The sequence below is a fragment of the Chiloscyllium punctatum genome, chromosome 27 (genome assembly GCF_047496795.1).
Source record: "Chiloscyllium punctatum isolate Juve2018m chromosome 27, sChiPun1.3, whole genome shotgun sequence".
Taxonomy (NCBI): Eukaryota; Metazoa; Chordata; class Chondrichthyes; order Orectolobiformes; family Hemiscylliidae; genus Chiloscyllium; species Chiloscyllium punctatum.
Window position 1 is genome coordinate 25,544,583 of NC_092765.1, and position 25,425 is coordinate 25,570,007.

The window sequence follows — 25,425 nt, forward strand, 5'->3', positions numbered from 1 at the left end:
ATATTTGTTTCTGACGTGCTGAAAAAGGTTAATTTTAGATTGTCTTGTCCTTTAACAGTATTACCAATACTTATCAAATGGCAGGACCAAACCTTTGTCTAATATTTTAAATTTTCACACTCAACAGGCTTATTGTCGAAGTGAAGCAGGAAGTGTTTGGAATATAGACCAGGAAGCAAAGTTTTAAGTGACTCTAGGAGAGTTTTTCCACATTTCTATTATAAGCTGCAGCATGGGTGCAAAGGCTAAACTGCTTGATTATAGTGTTATAGAGTCATCGAGATGTACAGCATGGAAACACACCCTTCGGTCCAACCCGTCCATACCAACCAGATATCCCAACCCAATCTCGTCTCGCCTGCCAGCACCCGGCCCATATCCCTCCAAACCCTTCCTATTCATATACCCATCCAAATGCCTCTTAAATGTTGCAATTGTACCAGCCTCCAACACTTCCTCTGGCAGCTCATTCCATTCATGTACCACCCTCTGTGTGAAAAAGTTGCCCCGTAGGTCTCTTTTATATCTTTCCCCTCTCAACCTAAACCTATGCCCTCTAGTTCTGGACTCACCGACCCTTATTTACCCTATCCATGCCCCTCATAATTTTGTAAACCACTATAAGGTCACCCCTCAGGCTCCGACGCTTCAGGGAAAACAGCCCCAGCCTGTTCAGCCTCTCCCTATAGCCCAAATCCTCCAATCCTGGAAATATCTTTGTAAATCTTTTCTGAACCCTTTCAAGTTTCACAACATCTTTCCGATAGGAAGGAGACCAGAATTGCATGCAATAATCCAACAGTGGCCTAACCAATGTCCTGTACAGCCGTAACATGACCTCCCAACTCCTGTAGTCAATACTCTGACCAATAAAGGAAAGCATACCAAACACCTTCTTCACTATTCTATCTACCTGCAACTCCACTTTCAAGGAGCTATGAACCTGCACTCTAAGGTCTGTTTGTTCAGCAACACTTGCTAGGACCTTACCATTAAGTGTATAAGTCCTGCTAAGATTTGCTTTCCCAAATGCAGCACCTTGCATTTATCTGAATTAAACTCCATCTGCCACTTCTCAGCCCTTTGGCCCATCTGGTCAAGATCTGTGGTTATAGTATGAATGCATCAAATGCTTCAGCTAGTCACAAAGCCTCTGGTGTATCTACACTGCAATGTGGTGAGACCTCTATCAAATTTAGTCCAATGTCACTTGCCCATTTACCACTGTCCCACTGCTTCAATCGCATTGCAGCAACAACCTTTAACAACAGTCTTCTTCCTCATTCTAATTATTCACAACAGGATAGTTTTGAAAAGGGCAACCCAAAAAATCCCTTCTGGAACACAGTCCATTACACATTTGTTTAAAATAAGTAAAGAGGTTGTTTTTAATTGGCATTTTGCCCAAACTCCCCATCAAATACAAATCTGAAAATACTGACCGCTGATTGGAGAATCGAAAGCACGGGAGCACAGTTTCATGAAGGGGTGTTGATTACTTAAGAGTCAGATGAGGAAAAATTACTTCAATCAAAAGGTTGTGAATCTATGGATTGTTGTACTTGAGGGGTTCATGTGTTTAAGGCTGAGAGTTTTTGCCTTTCAGAGTAGCAAAAGATATAGGGAGTGGGTAGGAAAGTGGAGCTGTAGCTCAAGATCAGCCATGATTGTATTAATGGTGAAGCTTGAAGGCCATATATTCTATATGTGCGCTTTGTTATTGTGTTCTTGTAAGATGTAGAGTGAAGAATTGGGGAAAATAATCACACACATAGATCAATTTACATTAATTTCCAGGTTTTAGGCCTTCACCATGTCTAGTATGTATCCACTTTTTAAAAAATAATAATTACTGCAATGAGAGGATAACTATATACCCACGTGTCTGTTGTAGCTCCATGGTGAGAACATTAACCACATCATGGACTTTAGTCAGGGATTTTCTCTGAAGAATCACCTAATTCTGATTTGAAGAAAGAATTACTTTCATATAGTACCTCATCATTTTCTTAGGAAGCAGCAAAATGTTTGTGACCAATGATTTTTTTTGGTGTATGAACTGTCGTGTAGACAGACTTAGTAGCTAATTTGCACTCAACAAATCCTGTAAACAATGAATTAATGAATAGATAATCTGTTCGGGTGATGTTGGGGTGAAGGAGAAATGTTGGCTGGTACATCAAGAGAGCTCCCTGCTCTTCAAATAGTACCATGAGACCTATCATGCGCATTCCAGTGGGGAAAATAGGGATTTAGCATCTCGTCACCAACAATTTATCACTCCCTCCATACTGCACTGAAGTGTCAGCCCAGATTGTATTCCCAAGTCCTGGAGTGGGACTTAAAATCAAATCTTCAGTTTGCCAAGCCGAAAGATTGATTAAAATATAAATCGATTTTTTTTCATGTTTTACACACTTTCCTAATGCAAAGCAGTGCAAACTTGAGCAAGACTACAAGAAGCAGGGCTGATCAAGTTATGCAAGCACTAACCCAGATTCTTAATATAAAATCAACTTTTACTGGTAGAGTTGAAAGATATGCCTGCAGGCAAAAGCTTCTACAGTCATGCTAGTAAAGCTTGTTTTTCCCAACAAAGCAGATGATGTCAGTCAATGGGAGTTGTTTTGCTAAAACGTTCCCTTACTCAAATTTGGTGCTCACAAAATGAGGTCGGAGACGGATTTTATTTTCAAACTGTCGATTCATTGAAGGAAAATGCAAAAGAAGAAATGTGCATGGATGTGTCCATTTCTTCTCGAATTATTTTAAATTTGTATTAAAATATAACGTTGACAGTTTTTCAAAAAGGTGTTCAATAATCTTAAAGGGCCCTTCAGTGACCAATGAATTAACAAATCAGATAATAATCATTCACTGTGAAGAAATGTTTTCAAAACTCAAACGTTTTAAAACGGTTTAACCTATGTTGTGTGACTTGTTTCACGACTATGTACTTCCTCTAACTGGCACAGGCCTTTCATGCTGATTGAGCCAGGACACACAGCTTGTGTGAAAACAAACCACCCACCTAGTCTCACAGCCTTCATTCCCAGAAAGTCTCACAGGGCACGCACAGTGCTTATTGAAAGCCACCTTTCCAGGGCAAACAGCCCTCATATGGAGTCACATTGGGTACACACAGTGCTCATAAACACCAATCGTCTATTTCACAGTTTTCATATCAAGGAGCACCACATAAAGGAGGCACCATGCATATTGACAGCCACATCTACAGGTCTCACAGCTTTCATAAGGAGAGAATCACAGAAGGCTTAGTGACTGACAATGAGTGGGGCTGTGACTCATACTGAGAATTCTGCACCTATTCTTTCTGAGACAACACACAGCCAAGAGACCTTGCATGTTAACCTATCCTTTTCTGCTGGGTATCTATGTCAGAGTAAGGTCAACTCCAAAGAAGAGTCACATTTGACTGAAAGTGTTAACTATTTCTCTCTCTCCCGATGCTGTCAGACCTGCTGAGCTTTTCCAGGACCTGTAGTAATTTGTTTTTATATCAAAGTAACATGGGTTGGCCTTGCCTTTCCATTGTCCTTAGGGGAAGATACTTTGCAAATGGAAGTACAGGGAATTACTATCTTAACTTTCCACCTTTCTAGCTCATTCAATTTAATCGGAGAAGGAAGACAATAAAAAAAATCAGGCACACAAAATTTCTGTGAGATCCTTAACCCAGAGCATTTATCTTCATCCTCAGTGTCAACACAAAATCCGTTAACATGAAGGAAATGTCTTTGAGAGTCAACGTGCCCTCACCTTCACTTCAGTAACTATGTTTAACTCTGGCACTCCCCTTTAATTCAAAGCAATCCAGTCATCAATTTCTTGTTTGAATTCAGATTGCTGTTTGACTCTGACACTCCTCTTTAATACTGGGTCCATCTAAGCTCTGCATTCACCAGTCAGTGCACGCTTTTATTTTCTCTGCAAGCTTTGCGCTAGCAAGTTGACAAAGTAAACAATGACAGACACGAGGAACCAGTTTTATTATTGTACATAATTTTAATGCAAATACTAGAGTAGCTAATCAACGAGGGAAGTCTTCATTACGAGAGATCTGACTCACATAAATAATGTCTAGACTGCAGGCGTCAAGTCAAATTCTATTTACAGCTGGGATCATGTTGAGCTGGAATACTTATCTTTTGGCCACAATCTGAATGTTCATAACTGTGAATGGAAGATGAGCTTGTACATCACAGCTTATATACAGCTGTACTTTTTGTGAATGTATAACTGGTCAGTTACACAAGGAAGAGAAGCATTTGGTTAATTAGATCAAATCGATAATCTACCCACTGTCAGCCCTGAATGGCTTAGAAAACTGTATTCTATAGTTTAACACATTTGATTTCTTGGGAGAAAAGGCTCAGCAACATTAACTCTTCAGCTATTGAATACTTTGAAAATATACAGCTGCCTTATTTGTGAAGACGAATAGAATCAATATCTAGAGTAGTAGAATGTCCTTTAATTGTATGTTGTTGGCATCATGTGTAGTTTTTCTTTCATGTTTTCTTCAGCAAGGTAAAAGATGTTAGTATTGTGCAATTAGACAGCCTTCATTTTAAACAGCCTGTGTCAGCCACAGCATTGATGTCGAGATCCCCCTGCATTACTGTATTCCCAAAAGAGCAGCCTCTGCTGCAATGGTGTTGTTTTGCACAGCAGCCATTTTGGCATATCTGATAAATACCTACAAGGAAACCAATTATGGTTTCCAGAACTCATTTCAAACGTGGACCTTAAAGGCTATGGGACCTGACGCAGTACCACCAATATTACTGAGGACCTGTGCTCCAGAATTGGCTACATTCCTAGCCAAACTGTTCCAGTACAGCTACATTGCTGGCATCTACCTGATGTTACTCAAGTATGCCCTGTCTGCAAACAGCAGGAAAGATAACATGAATAGCAATTGTCTTTTCGCTATGGTAAAGGAGTTCAAAACTAGACGGCATAGATTTAAGGTGAGAGAGGAATAATTTAAAAGAGACCTGAGGGGCAACTTTTTCACAGAGGTGGTACGTATATGGATTAACTGCCAGAGGAGGTGGTAGAGGCAAGTGCAGTTACAATATTTAAAAGATATTTGGACAGGCACATGAATAGGGAAGGTTTAGAGAAATATGGGCCAATCGCAGGCAAATGTGACCAGCTTAGTTGGGGAACCTGGTTGGCATGGACAAGTTAAACCAAAGGGATCATCAGCAAAGTAAGAAATTATGTCATTGCCAATGCTATCAAGTAGCACCTCAATCACATAGTTTTGACCATTTCCAGCACTGTTATAACTGACAGGAGTGTGTAGATGCATAATTGTATCGCAAGAAATTGGGTGAGGGTTCGGGTGCAGAAAATGATAGTAAAATATGATTTTCCCTTCTTCACCCTTTACTGTCACTTCAGAAACCATTGAGTTCCAGAGGGCCTTCTTCAACCGAGAGAGTCATTACCACAATCAAAGATACAACATGACCATTCAGCAAGGTGAAAGAGAATAGAAGACAGTGACAGGATCGAGACTAAAGTATTTATATGAAGTTCTTGTGTCCCAAGTTTGACCAGTCTGGACTTCTCTACCAAACATGTAAATGTACAAATAGTTAAGCACTGGGTGTAATCATATTAAATATAGCTTTCATAAATATATATCTATGTAAACAACAATGAGATTAAGAATAATTAACTTGTTGGCTGACCCAGTTTGCTTTTCTATGTAACTGTTTGCACAGGATTAAGAGAATGATGTAGCTAAACATTCCAAGTATATCTCAGATTAGCAAAACTATTTAATTGGCCAGTCTAACTGATACTTTAGTTTATTTCATATAAAAATGCACCCAAAATTCTCTTCGTGAAACCAGAGACATTCTAAATTCCTCCATTGCAAGTAAGGACATCAATCTATTTTACTACCAGGTCTGGTTAAACTACAGGACTTAAAATAGATGAGATCACAAGTAGGTTTCTAGAACTATGTGTAAAGCTAAGGTGTGCCATGAAATTGGAACTCTACTCAAGATTGTATATCTGCCATCACGATGACATTAAACTTCATCAAATAGCTTGGCCGAACCTCAATGAGACATCCTCAAATGTAATGAAAGAGATCCAGTGATTGAATTCGAGCTGCTACATCCAAGGAAAGTGCTCTTCTGTTCTAATTAAAGGAGAAGGAAGAAAGTAGACAGAATGAGAAGAAAAGTGGCCAAAAGTAGACTACATTTTGCAGTCTCCTTCTGGGTCCATGGGGAGAAAAGGAAACCTGCCTTAATTTCTACCTTTTCAAATATTGAGCAACATTTTCCATGATGACTTTAAGATTATCAAGGGTTTGAAAAGTGGAGACCTGGAGAGGATGTATCTGCTTGTGAGGGAATCAAAATAAAAGCGATGCATACAAGATCATCAGTAACAAACGCAGGAAGGAATTCAGGCAAAGCTTCTTTGTTCGGAGAATGGTGAAAACGTGCAATTTGCCACTGCTGCACTCAGCCAAGATGCATTTAAAGGGAAGCTGGACAGCTCATGAGTGAGGAAATAACAGAAGGGTATGTTGCTAGGGTGAGGTGAAGCAAGGTAAAAAGGAGGCCCAGTTGAAGCATGACCGTGAGCATAATTATTGGGTCAAAAGGTACTGTAGGTTGTGTGGCAGTTCTATGCCCTGCAACATCTTGGGTTCAAATTATTTTAATTTTTTTTCAACTCCAGTTATGCTTTGTCACCTCCATAAATAAATCTGCACTGTTTACCAGCCAGGGCAGTCGGCTGTGGCACGTCTATTGGCTGCAGGCCACAGCCTAGTTGAAAAAAAACCTCACTTATATATTCCTTGGTAACCTGTTTGTTATGCTCAGAGAGAAAAAAGACAACAGGAAGAAAGCTGCTCCTTGGAATTTTTCATGACAGGTGTACCTTGGCTAACTTTACTTACACTGGCATTGTCTATTAGTGTCTTCAGATTTATTATACCAAATCCAAATAGAAAGGATTTGTATCATGGGGGATTCATCAATCATATCTAGCTGCCTGTTGTGAAGAGCCTTCATTACCTCAGATTGAATAAACATGCTGCTCTTCACATGAGCTGGCACAAAGTTATCAAATAGATACCCTGATGGTTCCCTGAGGCAAGTAAATCATAGGATGTGCACTCAATTCTTATTCATTTTCATTTCTCTCCTGCTGTTTCCTTTTTAAAAAGGCTCACCACTGCTGCCTTCCACTCCCACCACTTCCTCCTGGAGTCAGAACAATTTATATGGATAGACCTAAAAGTGAGGGGAAAAAAACAAGTTCCGTAGTTCCAAGCATCAGCACAATTGATAAAGATAGAAGCTGAGGTAAATTTAAATCTAGTGATTAGCTAAACACTAAAACCCAGAGATTGCAGGCAGAAGGAAAAACTATGGTTAGTAAGGAGTTCCACGGTTTATATGTCAGCAGCATGTCGGACAAGAGATTTCACAGTGATGTACAGCAAGGAAGAAGAGAGTATACTCACATCCTTGGTAGGGAGTAGAGAGGAGCACTGACCAGACTTAGATTGATAAAGTAGAACCAAGAGTATCCATGCCAATTATTTCTTCCTGGTTTAGCACAGTGGTGATCTAGTTTTAGAGGTGCATGTTTGCAGGATGAATTCGGTCTTAAATTCTGTGCTTATTTTTGGTCCATTTCAACAAGTGCATGACTATGAGCATTATGATTTTTCCAAAGGCAGCAGGAGAACATAAATGTTATTCTAGATTTGTATTCAGGTACATCCTAAGGAAGGGTATTTAATATTTTGATCTTAAAATTAGTTTGGCGTCAGCACTGTACATTGACAATTAGGTCATATTACAATTGATCACTGGTTGAGCTGGTAACATTAGAATGCAGCCAATAATCACGTGCTTTCAATATATTCCTGTCTCCTGAGCAGCCAGGTAGATTATTAATGACTGAATAAACTCTTATCATTATTGATGGGTCAGAAATTAATGGCAAAATAGGGGTGAGTTTAATTTCCAGGCTGTTTTTAGCATGTAAATTGTGTCAAGGAAGAGATGTCGCATTCCTTATAAGATGCTAGACAATTTGCATTGCTCCATTGTTAACCTCATGAAAACTGCTGTTTGTCTTCTGCTTCAGCATGAACTTAAAGAAATTGCTGCATTTGTCTGTTAATTGTGCTTAAGACTCATAGCAGAAAATTAGCACTGATAATTAACTGAGTAACTATCCTAACCAAGGAGATTTACATGGTACATTGTCGTTTAACATTGCCAGACCAGAAATGGAACAATTGAATTGATGCTGTCTCAATCTTCTTTGAAAACTTAATACTTGAAAGATTTTAATATTTTTTCTTGATTTTCCCTTTTTATCTTGCTCACTCTTAATTCAATTTTCCTTTCCCTCCCTATATCTATTTTTCTATATATGGCTTAACATTTTATCCATTACTTAATTTAACACTTCATTTCCTCATCCAGCATACTCTTTTTTTTCTCTCAATCTTCACTTCACACTGGTTAGGGATTGATGTCGATGCATTCATTTACTTAAGGCCACAGATGCCCTGTTGTCCTTGCTGCACTATTATTAGTTCATATCTTCAGTAATTTTCATGTGAGTTCTTTTGGAAGGATGAAGAGGCAGGATCCTAACTAACAGAAACGTTGGAAGGTGTCCCATTCCTGAAAATTCTAGATTTGATGTTCTTTCTAATGCAAATGTATGCTTGCTTGAATATATAATTTAATGGAAACCTTTTCAGCACCTTGTTTCATTCAACATGTCAAGTTTGAAGTTGCCTCAGAAACATCAGGAAAAGGTAAAGAGGTGCGATTTCTCTAATGGCTCAGGCATTTATTCAAACAGTATTTAATCCATATGAATTTAAAGAAACGTTTCCATCTCTGCCAGGTTAGCAGATCTCAGACAGATTCGTGATAGTGGTGGTATAAGTCGTCATAGCACCAGTTATAAGGATGGGGAGATCAACTTGCATCTTTTTACTGTTTATTCTTCCCTCCTGGGAAAGCTGAGTGAGGATGGGATTAAGTTAGATGTGGTGTCCATACACCTCAAGTAACTTGCTAAGGCTCTTTCTTTATCATCCTGGTGAAGGTCGCAATTTGGGAACGGTGTTGTGCATCACATGTTTCAGATTTGTATTGCAACAAGAAGCTAATGTTTCCAAGTGCTATGATTTGGAGAGAAAGGAAAACAGTCTGCATAAAACACAGGAAGGGAAATGTAGTACAAACATTATCATCCAGGTTAAGGGGACATAGAAACAGCAATAAGGACTACCTTGAATGGGTTATAGGAATGATATGGAATTGCTATGGACTAGTTAGTATATATGTATTATATAAAAAGCACATGGGTGCTTGTAAAATATACTGAAGGACCCAAAATGTATTTGTTTACTTTTAATCTAATTTTAATTTTAATAACGCCTCAAGTGAGTGCTTCAGACATTTTCCAAAAATGTTGGTTCACCATATAGCTATGAGGATTTATTTGTCTTTAAGGATTGCAGGGGTAGGAGATGCTATTGTAAATGAATATCTGAAACACCATTGGGACCTCGCATGCATAAAGGAATAGAAAATATCAGTTACTTGAAAGGAAGAACCAAACTGCCAGACCACCTTTCACAACTGAAAGAATTTCAACAAAAGTAAAGGATATCTTGGAGTGTTATACTACTATCTACTTATGTTGTGGGAAAAGTGACAATATATGCACTTCTGAAGTGCCCAGTTAATCAATACTTTCGCTTGTTGCTCATAATAAAAAGAAGATGCAAGCTTATCTATTTGGCTGCATACTTTTCAGCTTGCACTTGACAAGTGTGTATTCATATATCGAAATTACTATTTATCAAAACTTGATGCTCGAATTAAAATTGGCTTATCCAAATCTTAAATGTGTGACCCAGAAGGCAAAATTGACACACATCACTGCTACAGAGCCAGGAGAATGAATTTGGACTTCATATTATTTGATTCAGAGAGAAATTCTGCAAATATCATGTTGCTCCATTTTCCTCATCTTTCTCCTCAATATTGCTCTATTTTTGATGCCTGCTTTTGCTCTGATCTCACTCCACACCAACTATCAGTGTTGCACATCTTGCAAGTGAATTTTATTGCATTTATAAAGTGAAATTTGTAAATAATCATTTTTATGTGAATTTGAATACATTAGTGATTTTTACTTTCTAAAATCAATCACACACAAATAAGCACCAAATGCACAGAATGTGAGAAATAACATCTGCTTTTTCACAGGTCAAACTGATCACTTAGGCAATAACCTTACTGGAAGCAATGGGGAAAGTTTTGTTTTAAAACAAAATCTGTTGTATATAAACAAGACCGTTTTGCCCTTTGGGGTAATCAGACAATGGCTGATCAGATTGTGACCTCAAAACCAAATTCTTGCCCATGCCCAATAACCTTTCACCCCTACCTTACCAAGAAACTATCCACCTCTGTCTTAAAAATATTCAAGGACTCTGTTTCCACAGCCTTTTTGAGAAGAGAGATTCAAAGTCTGAGGAAGCTCTGTATACCTGATGCTGTGTCTGCACATTAGCTACTGACAATTCATATACGAAGGCACCCAGATTACTAGGGCATCTTAAAGCTCAGGAATCTTTCACCATTTGGTTAAATTGTTCTTTTTTTCTACTTCTCATTTTTCAACATTAAACTCCATTTGTCATTCCTTTTATATGCAGTCAATTCATCTGTTTCCCCTTGTAATCTCCTTTTCCCCTCTTTACAACTTACTTTCCTACCTATCAATTTGTCTTGAAAGTTTAGCAACCATACCTTCCAACTCTTCATCCAAGTCATTTATGTAAATTGTAAACAGTTGAGGTCCACGCACAAGCCTCTATGGCACACTAACACTCACATTCTGCCACCCTGAAAAAGATCCATTTATGCCTACTCTCTGCTTCCTGTTTCCCTGCCAGTCTTTTTTTTGTCTACAAGTTAGTATAAAGTAAGAGTGCTTCTTATGCCTCTAATTTTCCTGATGCAACTTGGATCTGCACATACTCACTTCAAAAGTGCAGGGATAAAATAGCACTTCTGTATCCTGGTAAGCCTCTGTGGTCTTACCCCTCTATAATTCACTAACCCCCTCCAGCCCAACAGTGCTCTGTGATTCCTGTGTTCCTCAATTTCTGACTTCTTAAGCATCCCTAATTTTAATCTTTCCACCATTTTTGACTATGCCTTTCAGTTGCCATGGCTGTAAGCTCCAAAATTCCTTCCCGAAAAGTTTTCCCTTTTTCTGACTCTTTTTCCTTTTTAGTCACTAATTAAAAAATAACTCCTTTGACTATCTGCCCTGAAATTCCCTTATGGGGCTCAATATCAAATTTTATTTGATTGCAGGAATGTTACTGTGTTGGAGATGCTACGTAAGTGCAAATTGCTGTTGTTGAATTCTTACTATCCTGAGGTTTATGAAATGTTGTTGGGAGGACAAACCTTACAACTGAAACCATTCTCTATTGCATTGAATTCCAGCAAGCTCCTTTAATATCTGATGGAGAGCAGGAGACTTTTCTTAACATTCACACACCTCTGTACAGGATTATACATTAGGAAACAGAGAGACTTGGAGACGCATTGAGTACGTTTTCAGCATCAACTTGTTACAAGTCAACATCTGCTAAATGTTTAGACCTTATTAATACTTTTACTAATTAGCATCTGCCTTTGTTGTTGACATGAAGGGAAAGAGAATAATGAGTATTTTCATAACTATTCAGTACCTGTTAATTCCACTTACAGGAAGAATACAGATGTTTCCTAAAAATATAATAGAGTGGTTTTGCTTTAAACTGCTAGGTTCACTGCTGTGTGGCTCACAGTGAGAATGTGTTATAAATATGTTATCAGGGTGCAATGTTTATAATGTAAACAGTAATTGTTCAGCTAAGCACACATTTCTCCGAGGTGTAATAAATGTATTACAAGTTTGTCATAACAGCATAAGAGAATCTGATTGATATGTTATTAATATTCAGGTGTTCATTTCATGTCCATGTCACTCAGAATGAAAGAGCATTGCGGGTGTGTTAGGAGTGGAATATGGTTTGTCACATCTACATGTATTCTTAGTGCTTGAAACATAGGTCAGACTACTACAGGTACACTACAAAAGTGAAACATGTAGTTTTATAAACAGTTAAGCAGCTCATTGCATATCCCTACAAGTGACAATGTTAAGGGGAAGCATGTAATGGGTAGGCTATAAGAGCGTGTTATTAGGAATTCATCTGCAGGTTCTTCTTTTTGGGGGGCATGAGAGAAAGCATTACAACTATGTTATAAATAGTTCATCTGGCCGCCACAGACCTTCATTACTTTCAACAGGACAGAATGTAATCGGTGTGTTATAAAACTGACTATTATGCTTCCGACTGCTTTTGCCTTCTGTATAGTTCTGGACTTCTGGAAACTTTACCTCGACATAATCAACATCAGGCCTTTAATGAACATTTCTCCCACTGTTCTGACTAAAGGCAGTCCAAATCTCTCAGACTTCAACAGCAGACATCTCTCTGCCAACTGGATGCCAGCCAGCCTATTTCCCTTTAAATGGATATTTTCTTTACGCCTTTAGAGGCAGCCAATTCATCACAAGTGTAATATAACCTTAAGCAATATGAATTATTGTAGTGTTGGAATGATTCTTTTTTTTCTTGCCCTATATTTGTTAAAGCTGTTAAAAAAAAAATCTGAGTGAAGCACAGACACTTTGGCTTTGGGCGGGTTTCTTTTTTAAAAGTTGACATTTGGAACGTTGTGGGGAGTAGACAGTAGCTGCAGTGTTTGAGCAAAACAGAGTACAGCCAAGGGAAAGACTTGGCGTGACTGGATCCCTTTCCAAATGGCGCAAGCAAGCCAACTTCAAACATGTGAATAATAATCTATCTGTGACTGCCTCTGTTAGTCGCTAGAAGAGTCTGTTCCCTCCTAAATATTTCTCTGGCTGTTTATGCTGGGTCTTGTGGCTTTTGCGTGTGTTCAATTATAAGATGGCATCTGTGTTTGCAGATTTATTTTAAAATCTTGAGTTTTCACTGAAAAATTTCCTTAATAAAAATACAGAGTTTGAAAATTGCGAAATGCGAGGGCGTAACTCTTAGCATATCAACTAAGCATTGGCAGTAGGAATCAGAGAAAAAAAACCCTTTGTCTACTTTTTCTGAATATATCCAACATATTGCTGCCTTACTAATATTACCTCATCCTTATTTTGGGTGAAGTTACTCATCTTCAACAGTGGAAATACAGGCAAGTGTCAAGATTGAGCTGGTTTCTATTTTAGATTAGTTAACAAAAAAATGAGCTCAACATTTTTTTACGATGTGGTAGGAGGTTCTACTCACTTGAGGACAATTGGCATAGAAGACAAATGTCCCCTTAGCAGACAATGGAGTAAAGGCATACTGCTATTTGGCTCACAAGAGATGGAGATTCACAACTGTTGTTGTGTTTTCAGAAGTTTTATTTGTCTTGTTAAAATCAAGAGGTGTACAGAACTGGGAGGCAGGTGCAAATGTCATGGGCATTTGATTGGTGACATAGCCACCATGACAGGAGTGTGACAATCCCACATCATGATGTCTCAACCTGAGCTAAAGCATTAGGTGGAGAAAAGGAATGGAGACAAGTTGCTTCCACAGTGGTGTTTGTCGAGGTTCATCCCGAGCAGCTCCGTGACATGGGACTCCGTGCTCTACGGTCTGTTCCCCAGGACGCACACCGAGACGAACATCAACTGTGTCTGGAGAATCATCAACTCAGTGGAAGACGCTCTTTGGTCTGTCCGAAACCTGTTGATCTGCCAGCTGAAGGAGCTGATCCTGACTGAGTGTTGCGGACTGGCACATTCCAAGGTCCAGGACTAAGTGTTGAGGGACGCGCTGAAACTTGGGGCAGCTGCCGCCAAGGCGCAGTGGGGAAAGACCACCATATAATGTCTGCCTGCCTAAGAAGAACAGGGGGCCCACACAGTAAGTGGGCTCTGCTGCCACCTCAGCTAAATATATCGATATATGGATAGTAAATGTACAGACCTGTATATACGAATGATTACTCAATCCCTGTATGCAAAGAAATGGAATGTTTACGTATGTATGGCATGACCAACTGTACAAATCATCAAAATATTTTATGAATAAAGCATATTTTTGAAATTAAAAAAAAATTAGGCAGTGGAAGGAAATGTTGACAAGTAAATTACTCTACAATGCCTTCCTGAGAGAGCAGCATTAGCAACTTCTGACCAGGTTGAAATATTTCCCTTTCTTATCCCTATTTGTCTGGTACCTGTGCCTTGGAGCGTTCTACTCTGCTTTGCCACTATTCCACCTCCTCTGAAAGATCCAGATAGCTGGTGTTAATACTGTTCAGTTGGGCAGCCTGCAGGAGATGCCTGTCTTTGGAATGGTTTGTCTTCTAGTTGTATTACAGTGCAGAGTTTTCCAGAATTACAGCCATAACAAAACGCCAGTTAACATTGCGTAGTGAAACTGATGGTCAAGGGTGCAGACTTGATTTTTAAATTTAATCTACTACATTAACAAAGCAACTTATGACTATGCACGAATGTCCACTTCACTGTACATTTTCAGTGGCTAACCATACTTTTGTTAGTTTTGAAAGTCATGATGTATAAATGCAATTAGAATTTACCCTGCTGAAGCCTAAGATTTCGATTGTATTGAAACTCACACATGACCGACATTATGACATTGTAATGCAGTAGATTGATAGATTGATTTGGAATTTGGACTCATTTGCTATATTTTCTATTGATCATTTTTGTCTTCAGTGATTCCTGTGAAAGGCTGCGTGATTTGAGTCTGCCAGGCCAAATTGCATTCAGCTCAAAATGAGCAAAACCCACTAGCCTTCAGAAAGCAGTCTCTGCTATGGAGTTGAGCTCGCTGCATATTCTGGGAACTGAAGGAATTGCCTCTAGGTGACAGAAAATGAAACACTCTTTTAAAATTCACGTGTGATCGAAGATAAAGAGAAGGGCTCACACTGGGACATGAAGAGTTATATTTAAGACAGAGACATTATTCAGGAAATTGTATGCCGCCAGCTTTACACCATATGATTATGAATAATACTTGCACTTGTATAGTATCTAGTCATGTTGGAAAGTTTCAAAATGCTTGACTCCATGAATTACTTTGAAGTGTGGGAACTGTTACGTGGGCAAATAGACTATTATTCTTGTATAAGCAATGTCCCACAAAAACTATAAATTCCGCTCATCTCCACAGTCAAAGGATCAACCGCAGCCACTTTGGCCTCTTCCACTTGATGCCAACACCAAAAACGTCTTTCCTCCCCTCCCTTGTCAGCATTACCAAAGTACTAGTCCCCCAATGAAATCCTGATCTGTGTCTCAATCATCCTCAACACCTCATTCCCTCACCATGGCAGCTCCCTATCCAATTGCAGGAGGTGTAACACCAGCCTTTTTATATCTCCTCTCCTCACTATCCAAAGCCATAAACATGTTTTCCAGGTGAAACCATGACTTAGTTGTACCATTATCCATTTAGCATCTGCTATTCACATGATAACTTCCTGAACAATGGAGGAAGTCAAACAGTAACTGTGGAATACCTCCACTCAGTCACATGTGTGGCTCTGAGTTTCCAGCTACTTGCTTCCAATGCTGCCTTGCACCATGTTCACGTTTCTTAGTTCCTTTGGAAGTCAACACAAATTTGAGGAAACGGGATCTCATCTTCTGATTAGACACTTTATGGCATTTTGGACTCAACATTGCGTTAACTATTTCAGAACACGCATTCTTTTTCCAACTTTGATTCTTTTTTTTTGAGATGCCAGTTTGAATTTTGTTTTCGTATTTTTGCTCTCAGACTAAGCTGTTCATTAGTTTGCTATTCACACTCAGTCTGGACAAGTGCATATTTCTTCACTACAACATCATTACTCCCTTTGCATTTTGTGAAACCTCTGTCATTTTATCTCTTTAGCTCCCCTCTTTTCTTTAACTCTTCCATCACACTTTCCAATGACATAAAACTCTTCACTTTTCTATATTCCTACAGTTCTAAAGAAGAGACCCATTTGACTCCAAATGTTAACGCTGTTTCTCTGTCCATAAACACTGCGACATTGGCTGATATTTCCAACATTTCTGGTTTTCGTCAGATTAACAGCATCGGCAATATTTTCCTTAGATTTTACTATAATTTGAATCACAGATTAACCTGCTTAATCTATGCAATTATCTTTAAATTTTATGATCACTGGATTTATGCAGCTTTGCTGTCTCTAGCAGGAAATATGTTTCCTTAAATTGATACAATGCTTTAAATCATTATTCGCTTAACCAATTCAGAATTGAAACTATGCTTTTAATTGCCAATTTATTAAGCAGCACAGGTTAGGATTAGTTGTAAATACTTAATTTCATCTCATGCCCAAACTGATCCCACTGCACATTAATTAGCAATTAACACATTCCTTCAGTTGTTCTGTTGCTTAATCTCATAACCAGTAGGCTGGGCAGGAAAGTACAGTGACTTTCAAGTAGATTGCTTAAAGGCTGTTTGTGAAACGTTTTAATGCAGCAACTGGGCACATGTACAATGCAAGAAATTTCAAAGAGATTTTTGTGCTTTTCATCTCTAAGCTGCATATAGCTAAGACCTGGCTTTGGTCAACTCTGATCCTGGCATGACTATTTGTCTGCTTCTAAAACTTGTTTAAAAGCATAGGAAGCATTGCACAGTGAGTTCACAATACATTTGGATGACAACTTGTGCAGCATACTGTTGTAAAGCAACAAGGGTAACAGATAGATGGGAATACCATTACCTGCAACTTTCCTCCAAAATGTACACCATCCTGACTTGGTACAATATCAATGCTCCTTGGAATTAATTCCATAGCAGTTGGGTGTACCTGCATCACATGAAGCAGTTAAAGATGATCACGATCTTTTCAAGATCAATTCAGAACAGGCATTAAATAATGGTCTTGCCAGTGATATTTGCATCCCATGAATGAATAAAGAAAAAGTAACATGAAATAAAAGGTCTCTTAAGATTTAGTTTATTTATCAAGCCAGTAGAAAGGATTCTGAGTGTATTTTCTTTCTGGTGGGTGCCTTTTTAACAGTGTACCTGTTTCATACTGTATGTAACCCACAAACCAAATTCATGTTGCCTTTCATTGAGGAGAACCAAGTTCTAAGTATACATTGAACACCATTTTGTTTTCTGCCAAATCTAAGGATGTTGTTAGTCAAATGGAGAGGATGCTACAGTGATTGTGTTATCAGTATCGATGTATAGGTTGTTGAAAAATGTTGAAGAGTGAAGTAGTGGCAGACTAAAAAGATTTATATTGAACTCACAGGTACTGAAAAGCCACTAGACTATGAAACCTTTTTGTTGCTTCTGACAAAATTAGAGACAGTAGAAGGAGGAATAGAAGGTTTTATTAATTTGCAAGATTGAAAAATGTCAAATTATTTAAAAACCAACCAGTCTTAATCTCGGGGAGAGAACACCAACCCTCCCCAATCTGTCTACATGTGAGCCCAGTTTCCTGTTACATGATTGACTCCAAAATGGACTAGCCCACCAACAAGATGTAAAACAATTGCATTGTTATGAAACAGAAGCTTCACAATTAGAAGATCATCTTGGAGCAAGAGGCCAAGCAGCTAAATGTGATCTCAACTGTATGAACGCAGACCAAGAAGAAACAAAGTCTGTGTGGAAATCAATATACTCTCACTGTTCAACCAGTCTAAAATAGTAACCTCTACTCCCTCGGATGATAAAGGCAGCAGATTCATAGGGACAGCATGATCTGCAAGTTCCCGACCAAGCCACACATTATCCTAAATTATCCTATATTACCATTCCTTGACTGCTGCTATGTCAAACACTCCTCTCCTTTGATACAGTGATATACTATTCCCAAAGGACTGCAACTGTACAAGAGGGCAGATCACCACCACCTTCTTAAGGATAATTTTAATTGGGCAGTAAATATTGGCCTAGCGAGCAATGTCCACATTCTGAAAAAGAATCAGTGAAAGAAAACATGATTAAATCCAGGCATCAGAAATAAGTTAGGAGAAAATTGATGACAGCTAGTGCTGCAGGGTCAACATAGCTGAGAGCTTAGAAGGGCAAGTTTTGTGGGAATCTTTCAAAGCTGGAGAATTCGTGTGAAGCCATGGCCATTACAAGCAGCTCGCTAGATATCAAGCACTTGGATTTCTGTAATATCAGAGAAAAGCAACAGGTAAAATGAGAAATGTTTAGAGTCCAAGATGATGCTAGATCAAAGTTTAGTGAAAATTCTTAAGAGTGGCTTATTTCTATTCTGAGAAGTATCTCAGAATGTTGTTTTTCTGTAGTTCCAGATGAAAACAATCTGTTTCACCCTTCCCATGTTGGCATGTTATGCAACATTATCCTTACTTTGTACAGATGGTACTGCATTAGTCACAGTCATAAAATAAAAAAAACTTTGTTTGATAATTTTGACACAAATGTCTGCTTCAGAAATAAAGCTTATAGTGCTGATTCAGTTTGGAAATAGAATAAACTGAGTAAATGATTCATTGTAGAATATCTAAATCGTTATTATGCTGATTAAATTTATCAAGTTTAATAGATTTACCTTTAAGAAGCCAATAGCATTCAGTAGGGAGGTTTAGGAATGGAAGGGATAATGTCAATCTCAGTACCTGAATCAGGTAGAATTTGTGGTCGTATGCAGCATAATGAACATTCACTGCTTATTTCCAACAAAGTTATGAAGTATTAATCAGTCCAAAACAAAGGGAAGTGATTCTGAAATCACTCCTTTCACAGATAGCCTTTGCTTTGTCAGGCCTTCACTGGATATGCATTGTTAGTTCCCTACTAGACCAGTAGGTGGAGTCATCTGTTAATGCTCTCAAACTGGTTCTCCATAGTACAGCAGTGGCATTGAAAAGGATGGATGTGGTGAAGTAGCCATTTTGAATGAAGTGGCAGATAACGTTCTTTGCATGTTGCAAAAGGAAGCCAATTCCAAAAGACAGTCCGGTAATATAAGATGGACATATTTTATTCAAACTTGGACAAGAAAATCTCTGCTCTGCCTGCCCATCTCACCTTTCTACTCTGCTTCGCTAAATATTTTACAGCAACAAGTTTAAAGATAAAGTATGGTAAAACAGTTGGAGGCCAACAACAACGTGGATGAACATGAGGAGAGAGTGATAAGACTAAATTATTGTTATTTTTATTTTATTCCAGGGCACAGACAAAAGCTTGAAGACCAGGCAAAGCCGAGTACACTTTTCTCAGATCGCCTAAGTGAGCTGGAGCGTTATCGGCAGACAGCTATGAGGGTTGGTCCATCAACACCCAGCCCCCGGCCTCTTGGTGTGCCCAGCCACTTCAGCCCGCAAACCCAAACACAGATGCAGGGTGAGTTGAAACGTGAATGTGGTTTTGGAACAACTCTGGGAAATCTTTGGAAGCGGTCAAACCGTAAAATATTCCAATAAAATGATTCATCATAATATCATTTACCTTGATAGAGGGAGGAATGTACAGTGTCAAAAAGTGTTGTGCTGGAAAAGCACAGTAGGTCAGGCGTCATCCAAGGAGCAGGAGAGTCGATGGTTCAGGCATAAACCCTTCATCAGGAATGGGGTGGTGGTGCAATGGGGCTGAGAGATAAATAGGAGGGGGGTGGGGCGGGGGATAGGGAGCTGGGAAGGCGATAGGTAGATGAAGGTGGGGTGTGATGATGATAGGTTGTGTTGTGTCAACACAGACATCTACTTCAAACCCACCGACTCCCACAGCTACCTGGACTACACCTCACCCACCACCCTGGAAAATGCTATCCCTTACTCCTAATTCCTCCACCTCTGCCGCATCTGTTCCCAGGAGGAGCAATTCCACTCTGGAACATCCCAGATGGCCTCCTACTTCAAGGACTGCAATTTCCCCTCCCACATGGTCAACAATGCCCTCTAGCGTATCTCCTCCACTTCCCGCACCCTTCTCCAACTGCAAAAAGGGTAGAATCTCCCTGGTCCTCACCTTCCACCACCCCAATCTCTAGATGCAACACATCATCATCCACCATTTCCACCACCTACAGTCAGACACCACAGATATATTTCCCTCCCCACCCCATTAGCATTCGACAGAGACTATTCCCTTCATGACTCCCTCGTTAGGTCCATCCCCCCACCAAGGTGTAAAACCTAAGCCCCCATCTTCCCCCTCACCTCCATCCAAGGCCCCAAAGGATCCTTTCACATCCGGCAGAGATTTTCCTGCATATCCAAACGCCTCATCTACTGTGTCTTTTGCTCCCAATATGGCCTCCTCTATATTAGGGAGACAGGACGCCAACTTACAGAATGGTTTAGAGAACATCTCTGGGACACACGCATCCAACAACCCCACTGCCTTGTAGCCAACCACTTCAACTCCCTCTCCCATTCCGCCAACGACATGCAAGTCCTGGGCCTCCTCCAACACCAAATACAAGGCCACCCAGCACCTGGAGGAGGAACACCTCATCTCTGCCTTGGGACCCTCCAACCACATGGCACCAATGTCGATTTCACCAGTTTCCTCATTTCCCCTCCCTGCACCTCATTCCCAGATCCAACCCTCCAATTCGGCACCGCTGTCTTGAACTGTCCATCTTCATTCCCACCTATCTGCCAACCTATCACCATCACCCCCCCACCTTCATCTACCTATCACCTTCCAAGCTACCTTCTCTCCCAGCCCCACTACCCCTCCCATTTATCTCTCAGCCCCTTTACGCCACCACCATTCCTGATGAAGGGCTTATGCCCGAAACATGGACTCTCTTGCTTCTCAGACACTGTCTGACCTGCTGTGCTTTTCCAGTGCCACACCTTTTGACTGATCTCCAGCATCTGCAGGCCTCAGGAGGAAGTAGAGTCACAAGTTGCAGTAGACACTTTTTGTTATGCACATGGGAAACGTTTGACAATCCTGGACTGTCAGCTGTGGCATCTTCAGTTGAAACCCACTTCATGTCCACAAGCTCCCAATTTTCAACGTAAATTAACGTGACAGCAAGTGACCCATCTTTGTAGAAGCTGTATAAAAATTACTTCTGATAAACACAGAACTGGACAATGGTGCATGTTTGAAAATAGTACTGTTAGGTATAGTCAGGTATAGTAGATATACAAGTGTAGAACCCCATGCAGTACATTGTCCTTATCAGACTTCAGGCAACTGCACTCAGTACTAAAACTACATACAATTAACCAGTTCTGCATCTCTATGATATGCATTATCACTGTTTCACTTAATTTTGACAACACAGCTCCATTGTCAGTTCTGGCAAAAATGTATCATTTATTAAAGAACACAAAATTCCAGCGCACCATTTTCTAAAAACCCAGTGTTTATACAGAGTTTACTTAACCAGAGTGACAATTTGAAGCATATTTATTCAATAGCATTTAGCTAATACATGAATTATATTTTGAATAAAAGCTTATTGGTGTCAAAAAGCTCTTGAAGTTGGAAGGAACAAACTCATTGCACTCTTGATAGTTTGTTATGTCCACAAGTAGACAGCTGCATGTTGGCAAATTCAAATAATGCAATTTGAGATTGGAGTTGTTTTCTTCCACTTTGTATTCACAGAATTCTCCTAACAAAAATAATTTATCTTTAAGAAGGGATTTCCATTGAGAAAATAGTAAAGGGTTTTGGTATATGTCCTCATGAAAATGACAAGCTTTATAAAAATTATGTAAAAAAGTTAGATATGCATCGGAAGTGGAACTGAAGCTGAAAGCCCAGGTAAAGTGGATGAACAGGTGTCTAATCCAACCAAAGAATTTTAACAAAAACAGCTGCATCATTTTGTTTAGTCTAGAAATCAAAGTATAGAAGCATCTTGTTCACCTCCTCCTAAACTGAACATGAAATATAGAATCAAATAGTCTCAATTAATGAGCTACTTTCAACCTAAGTCTATTTTACAATTCACTCCTACAATGGCAGTGCACACATCATAAAGATGATTTGTCACCATTTTGGAATTGCAGGATTAACTTCTTAGTTTTGACCCATTACTTGGCAAATCACCTCCCATTGTTGCATTTGCTACATATTTAGGATGCCATATCCAAATGCTGTGATGGCTTAATGATACAAATGACATCAACGTGCATGCATCACGATACTGAAACTTTACAAAAAAGCTGAAAAGTAGTTCTAATAAAAAAAAGACCTATCAACCACGTTTGGTTGTTATAACATTTTTATTATTATTAATTAAGTTATGTAAACTATTATATAATTCCTGCCTTTAGTCTGTCTTCAAGTACAAGCTCTTCTGGTGAGGGCTTAAAACATCTGATGTAAAAAGCTTTTCACAATTTCCAGTACCAAATTTCCTGAAGGAATAAGTTAAGCAGCATTAATGGACGTAATATATGACAGTGTTAGTGTTGATCTTAATACATAGATGGAATGCATACTTGACTACTCATGCTATATCCATTTTGCTTCTTTCATTTTGCCAGTAATATACTCCTACACACACATTTTACTTAATGACAGACACACCCACTTTACTGCGCTTCCAGTCAAAACAATTAGACTGGAAGGTGGAGATTAGACCAATTCCTTTTTACATTTAAAAAAAGCAAACACACAGCATTCCTTCAGTGGTGTAATACAAACCTGAAATAGAAAAAGTTAAAAAAAAACTTTTTCCTATAAACTCAACAAAATAGACAAAAGCTAATCTTCATGATGAAGCAAAGGGTGCTGCCAGAACTATTCAATTCAACCTTTTTTTCGTATCGTTCTGAAAATAAAAAAACAGCCACTTTGTGTAGATAGATACAAATAGAAACAAATAAATAGCCTCTGATATGAATCTTTATATGGACCACCTGCTTTCATTCTATTTGAATGTTGATTAAAATCCTTTGCCTGACATTGCAATCTCTCTGCCATCGCTCCAGGTGTGCTTTCTTGATTACGATAGATAGAATAGATCCTGAGAGAGATAAAAATTGCAAAAGCTTCTTGCTGAGTGATCAGAGAGCAGAATTGATAGCAGTGGTGGAGAAGTGAGTTTTACATAGAGCATTGCACCATCTATTGTCCTGATGCCAAATGGTTTCAACAGAAAATGAAGTCCAAGGTAGGTGAGAAGGAAGATATCTAACATGCATAGTAAAGTCTTCCAAAGAGAGAGAAATATATAAGACATCATCTTTATCTGTACCCTGACTCAATCAGACTCCAAAGAAGTGCAAAGTTTTCTGCAGTCATATCCTACTTTGTTCAGATCATACCTTCAGAATTGCATAAAACTGGAGGCAATGCAGAAAGGAAGTCCTCGATTGATCTCCATGGTCATGGGACAGTGCTGACAGAGGGGAGAATCATGGGCATTTTAGTCTTTAAAAGTAGTGTTGTTAAAGGTATCCAAGCTTATCAAAGATATGGAAAAAAGTATTTCCTTAGGGTAACGGGACATAAATTTAGAACAGTTCACAAGTTCCTTTTCCAAAGAATAGTCATGTGGAATGGAGTTCTGTGTAATGTGGTGAACTCAAAATCTAGAATATCTTAAGGAGCAATTGGAAATTATAATAGAGTATTTCTGTACCGTTAAGCTTCAATCGGCTATATGGTCTTCATCATCTTTGTGTAACTTGCAACTTTAAAATAATCAGTGAGAAATAATTGTGGATAATGTTCATAAAGACATTTAAAATATTTATGCAGGGCTTCTCTGTTCACTATATAATCCGAAATGATGGGCACAGGAAAGTCAAGCAAAGAGATTATCTCGCTGAATTGCCAAAAACAATTTGTAGTTCTAAAGAAGTCATGTTGGACTCACAATGTTACCTTTGTGTCCCTCCCAGGACATGCTATAGAATCTGCTAAGTTTCTCCAGCATTTTGATTTGAACCATTTATTAATTAAATTTTAATTGAAGGAGAGAGGTTTTAGATGACCCTGAAGCAAAAATACAGGATGTAGTTATGGACACTCCATGAAACAGGCTGGTTGTTGTGGACAGGCCTGTGATCTTATTACGAAATAGACTAAAAGCCACATAAATTGTAATTCATAATAATGATTACATTACACTGGACTCCCGGTGAGACAGGAGTTAAGACGTTGGACCGTTTGAGCCACATTTCACAAATCAGTGTTCCTTCTCTGATACTTTGAATAGATCCATTTGCTAATTTTTTTTATGCAACCTCTCACCCCAGAGGTACACAGTATCTCCAAAGGTGTGGGCACCCATTTCAAGACTCTTTACACTTTTGAGATCTGAACAAGACAATAATTATCATGAGCTGAGCATACTTTTATGTTGTCAGAGCTATTTTCAGCAAGTGAACGTTGAAAATTATCAGCACCAAGAACCTGGATCTGATTACATTGCTTGATTTCATTCAACACTGCTCTGCCTTGATATTGGTAATTCCTCTCACAGATGAATGGATGACAATGGGGAGTAGGCAAACAGACACACCGATCAATCATTAATTTATGAAATGCCTTTCATGACCTTAGGTATCCCAGATCACTTCATTTTCAGTGGAAATCACTGTTGAAATGTAGGAAATGTCAATTTACGCACAGCGAGTTCTTACAATCAGCAAAGCGATAATGGCCAGATAATCATTGAAAGAAAATGTTGACTGAAGGACTGGGAGAATTCATCTGTTCTTAATTGGGGCAGTACAATGGAATCTTTTGGCTTCATTTATTACAGTGAGGCAGTGCTTTATTTTAATGCCTTCCAAACAGTAGTGCAGCATTCATTTGTTGTGTCAGCCTAGATATGTCAAGAATCTGGAGATGGACTTGAAGCCATAACCGTCTAAATCAGCTGCAATTGTCACCACTATGCACAACCTGATATTTGAGATGATACTGGTAATACTCACTTCTGTAAAATAATAGTCACAGCAGAGAATGCAAATGTGTATTCCACGCAAAATCTAAAGGGATCATGCTTTCATACCAGGAACTGGGAACCTTCGTTCTTAACTGCCCAAGATCGAGATATTGATTTTCTAACTCAATTTTGTTTGCGATCTAATTGCAAAATTTCATTTGAATTGTCCAGGAAAATGCTGCCTGGAGCAAAATCAACTAAAATGAAACCCACCAGAAAATAAAAATGAAAATTAGTGTGGGCTGAAGTTTGGCCCACATTAGTTACTTAATGTGTTACTAAAATAATGATTGCTGATGATGTTGATAATAAAGCTACTTTAAATAACTTTATTTGCTAAACAAATGAGTCTCCC

General features: G+C 38.9%; 1 protein-coding gene across 2 annotated transcripts in view; it reads left to right on the plus strand.

The window, feature by feature from the left end:
• Nucleotides 1-25,425, plus strand: part of runx3 (RUNX family transcription factor 3) — a 154,827-nt gene that overhangs the window by 115,179 nt on the left and 14,223 nt on the right. Inside the window, exons 6-7 of one of the 2 annotated variants that reach the window (XM_072548353.1) lie at nucleotides 5,434-5,514; nucleotides 19,370-19,543. In XM_072548353.1, coding sequence (XP_072404454.1) covers nucleotides 5,434-5,514; nucleotides 19,370-19,543 — 255 coding nt within the window. The remainder of the gene's footprint in view (nucleotides 1-5,433; nucleotides 5,515-19,369; nucleotides 19,544-25,425) is intronic. The other variant, XM_072548354.1, reaches the window with a different exon arrangement.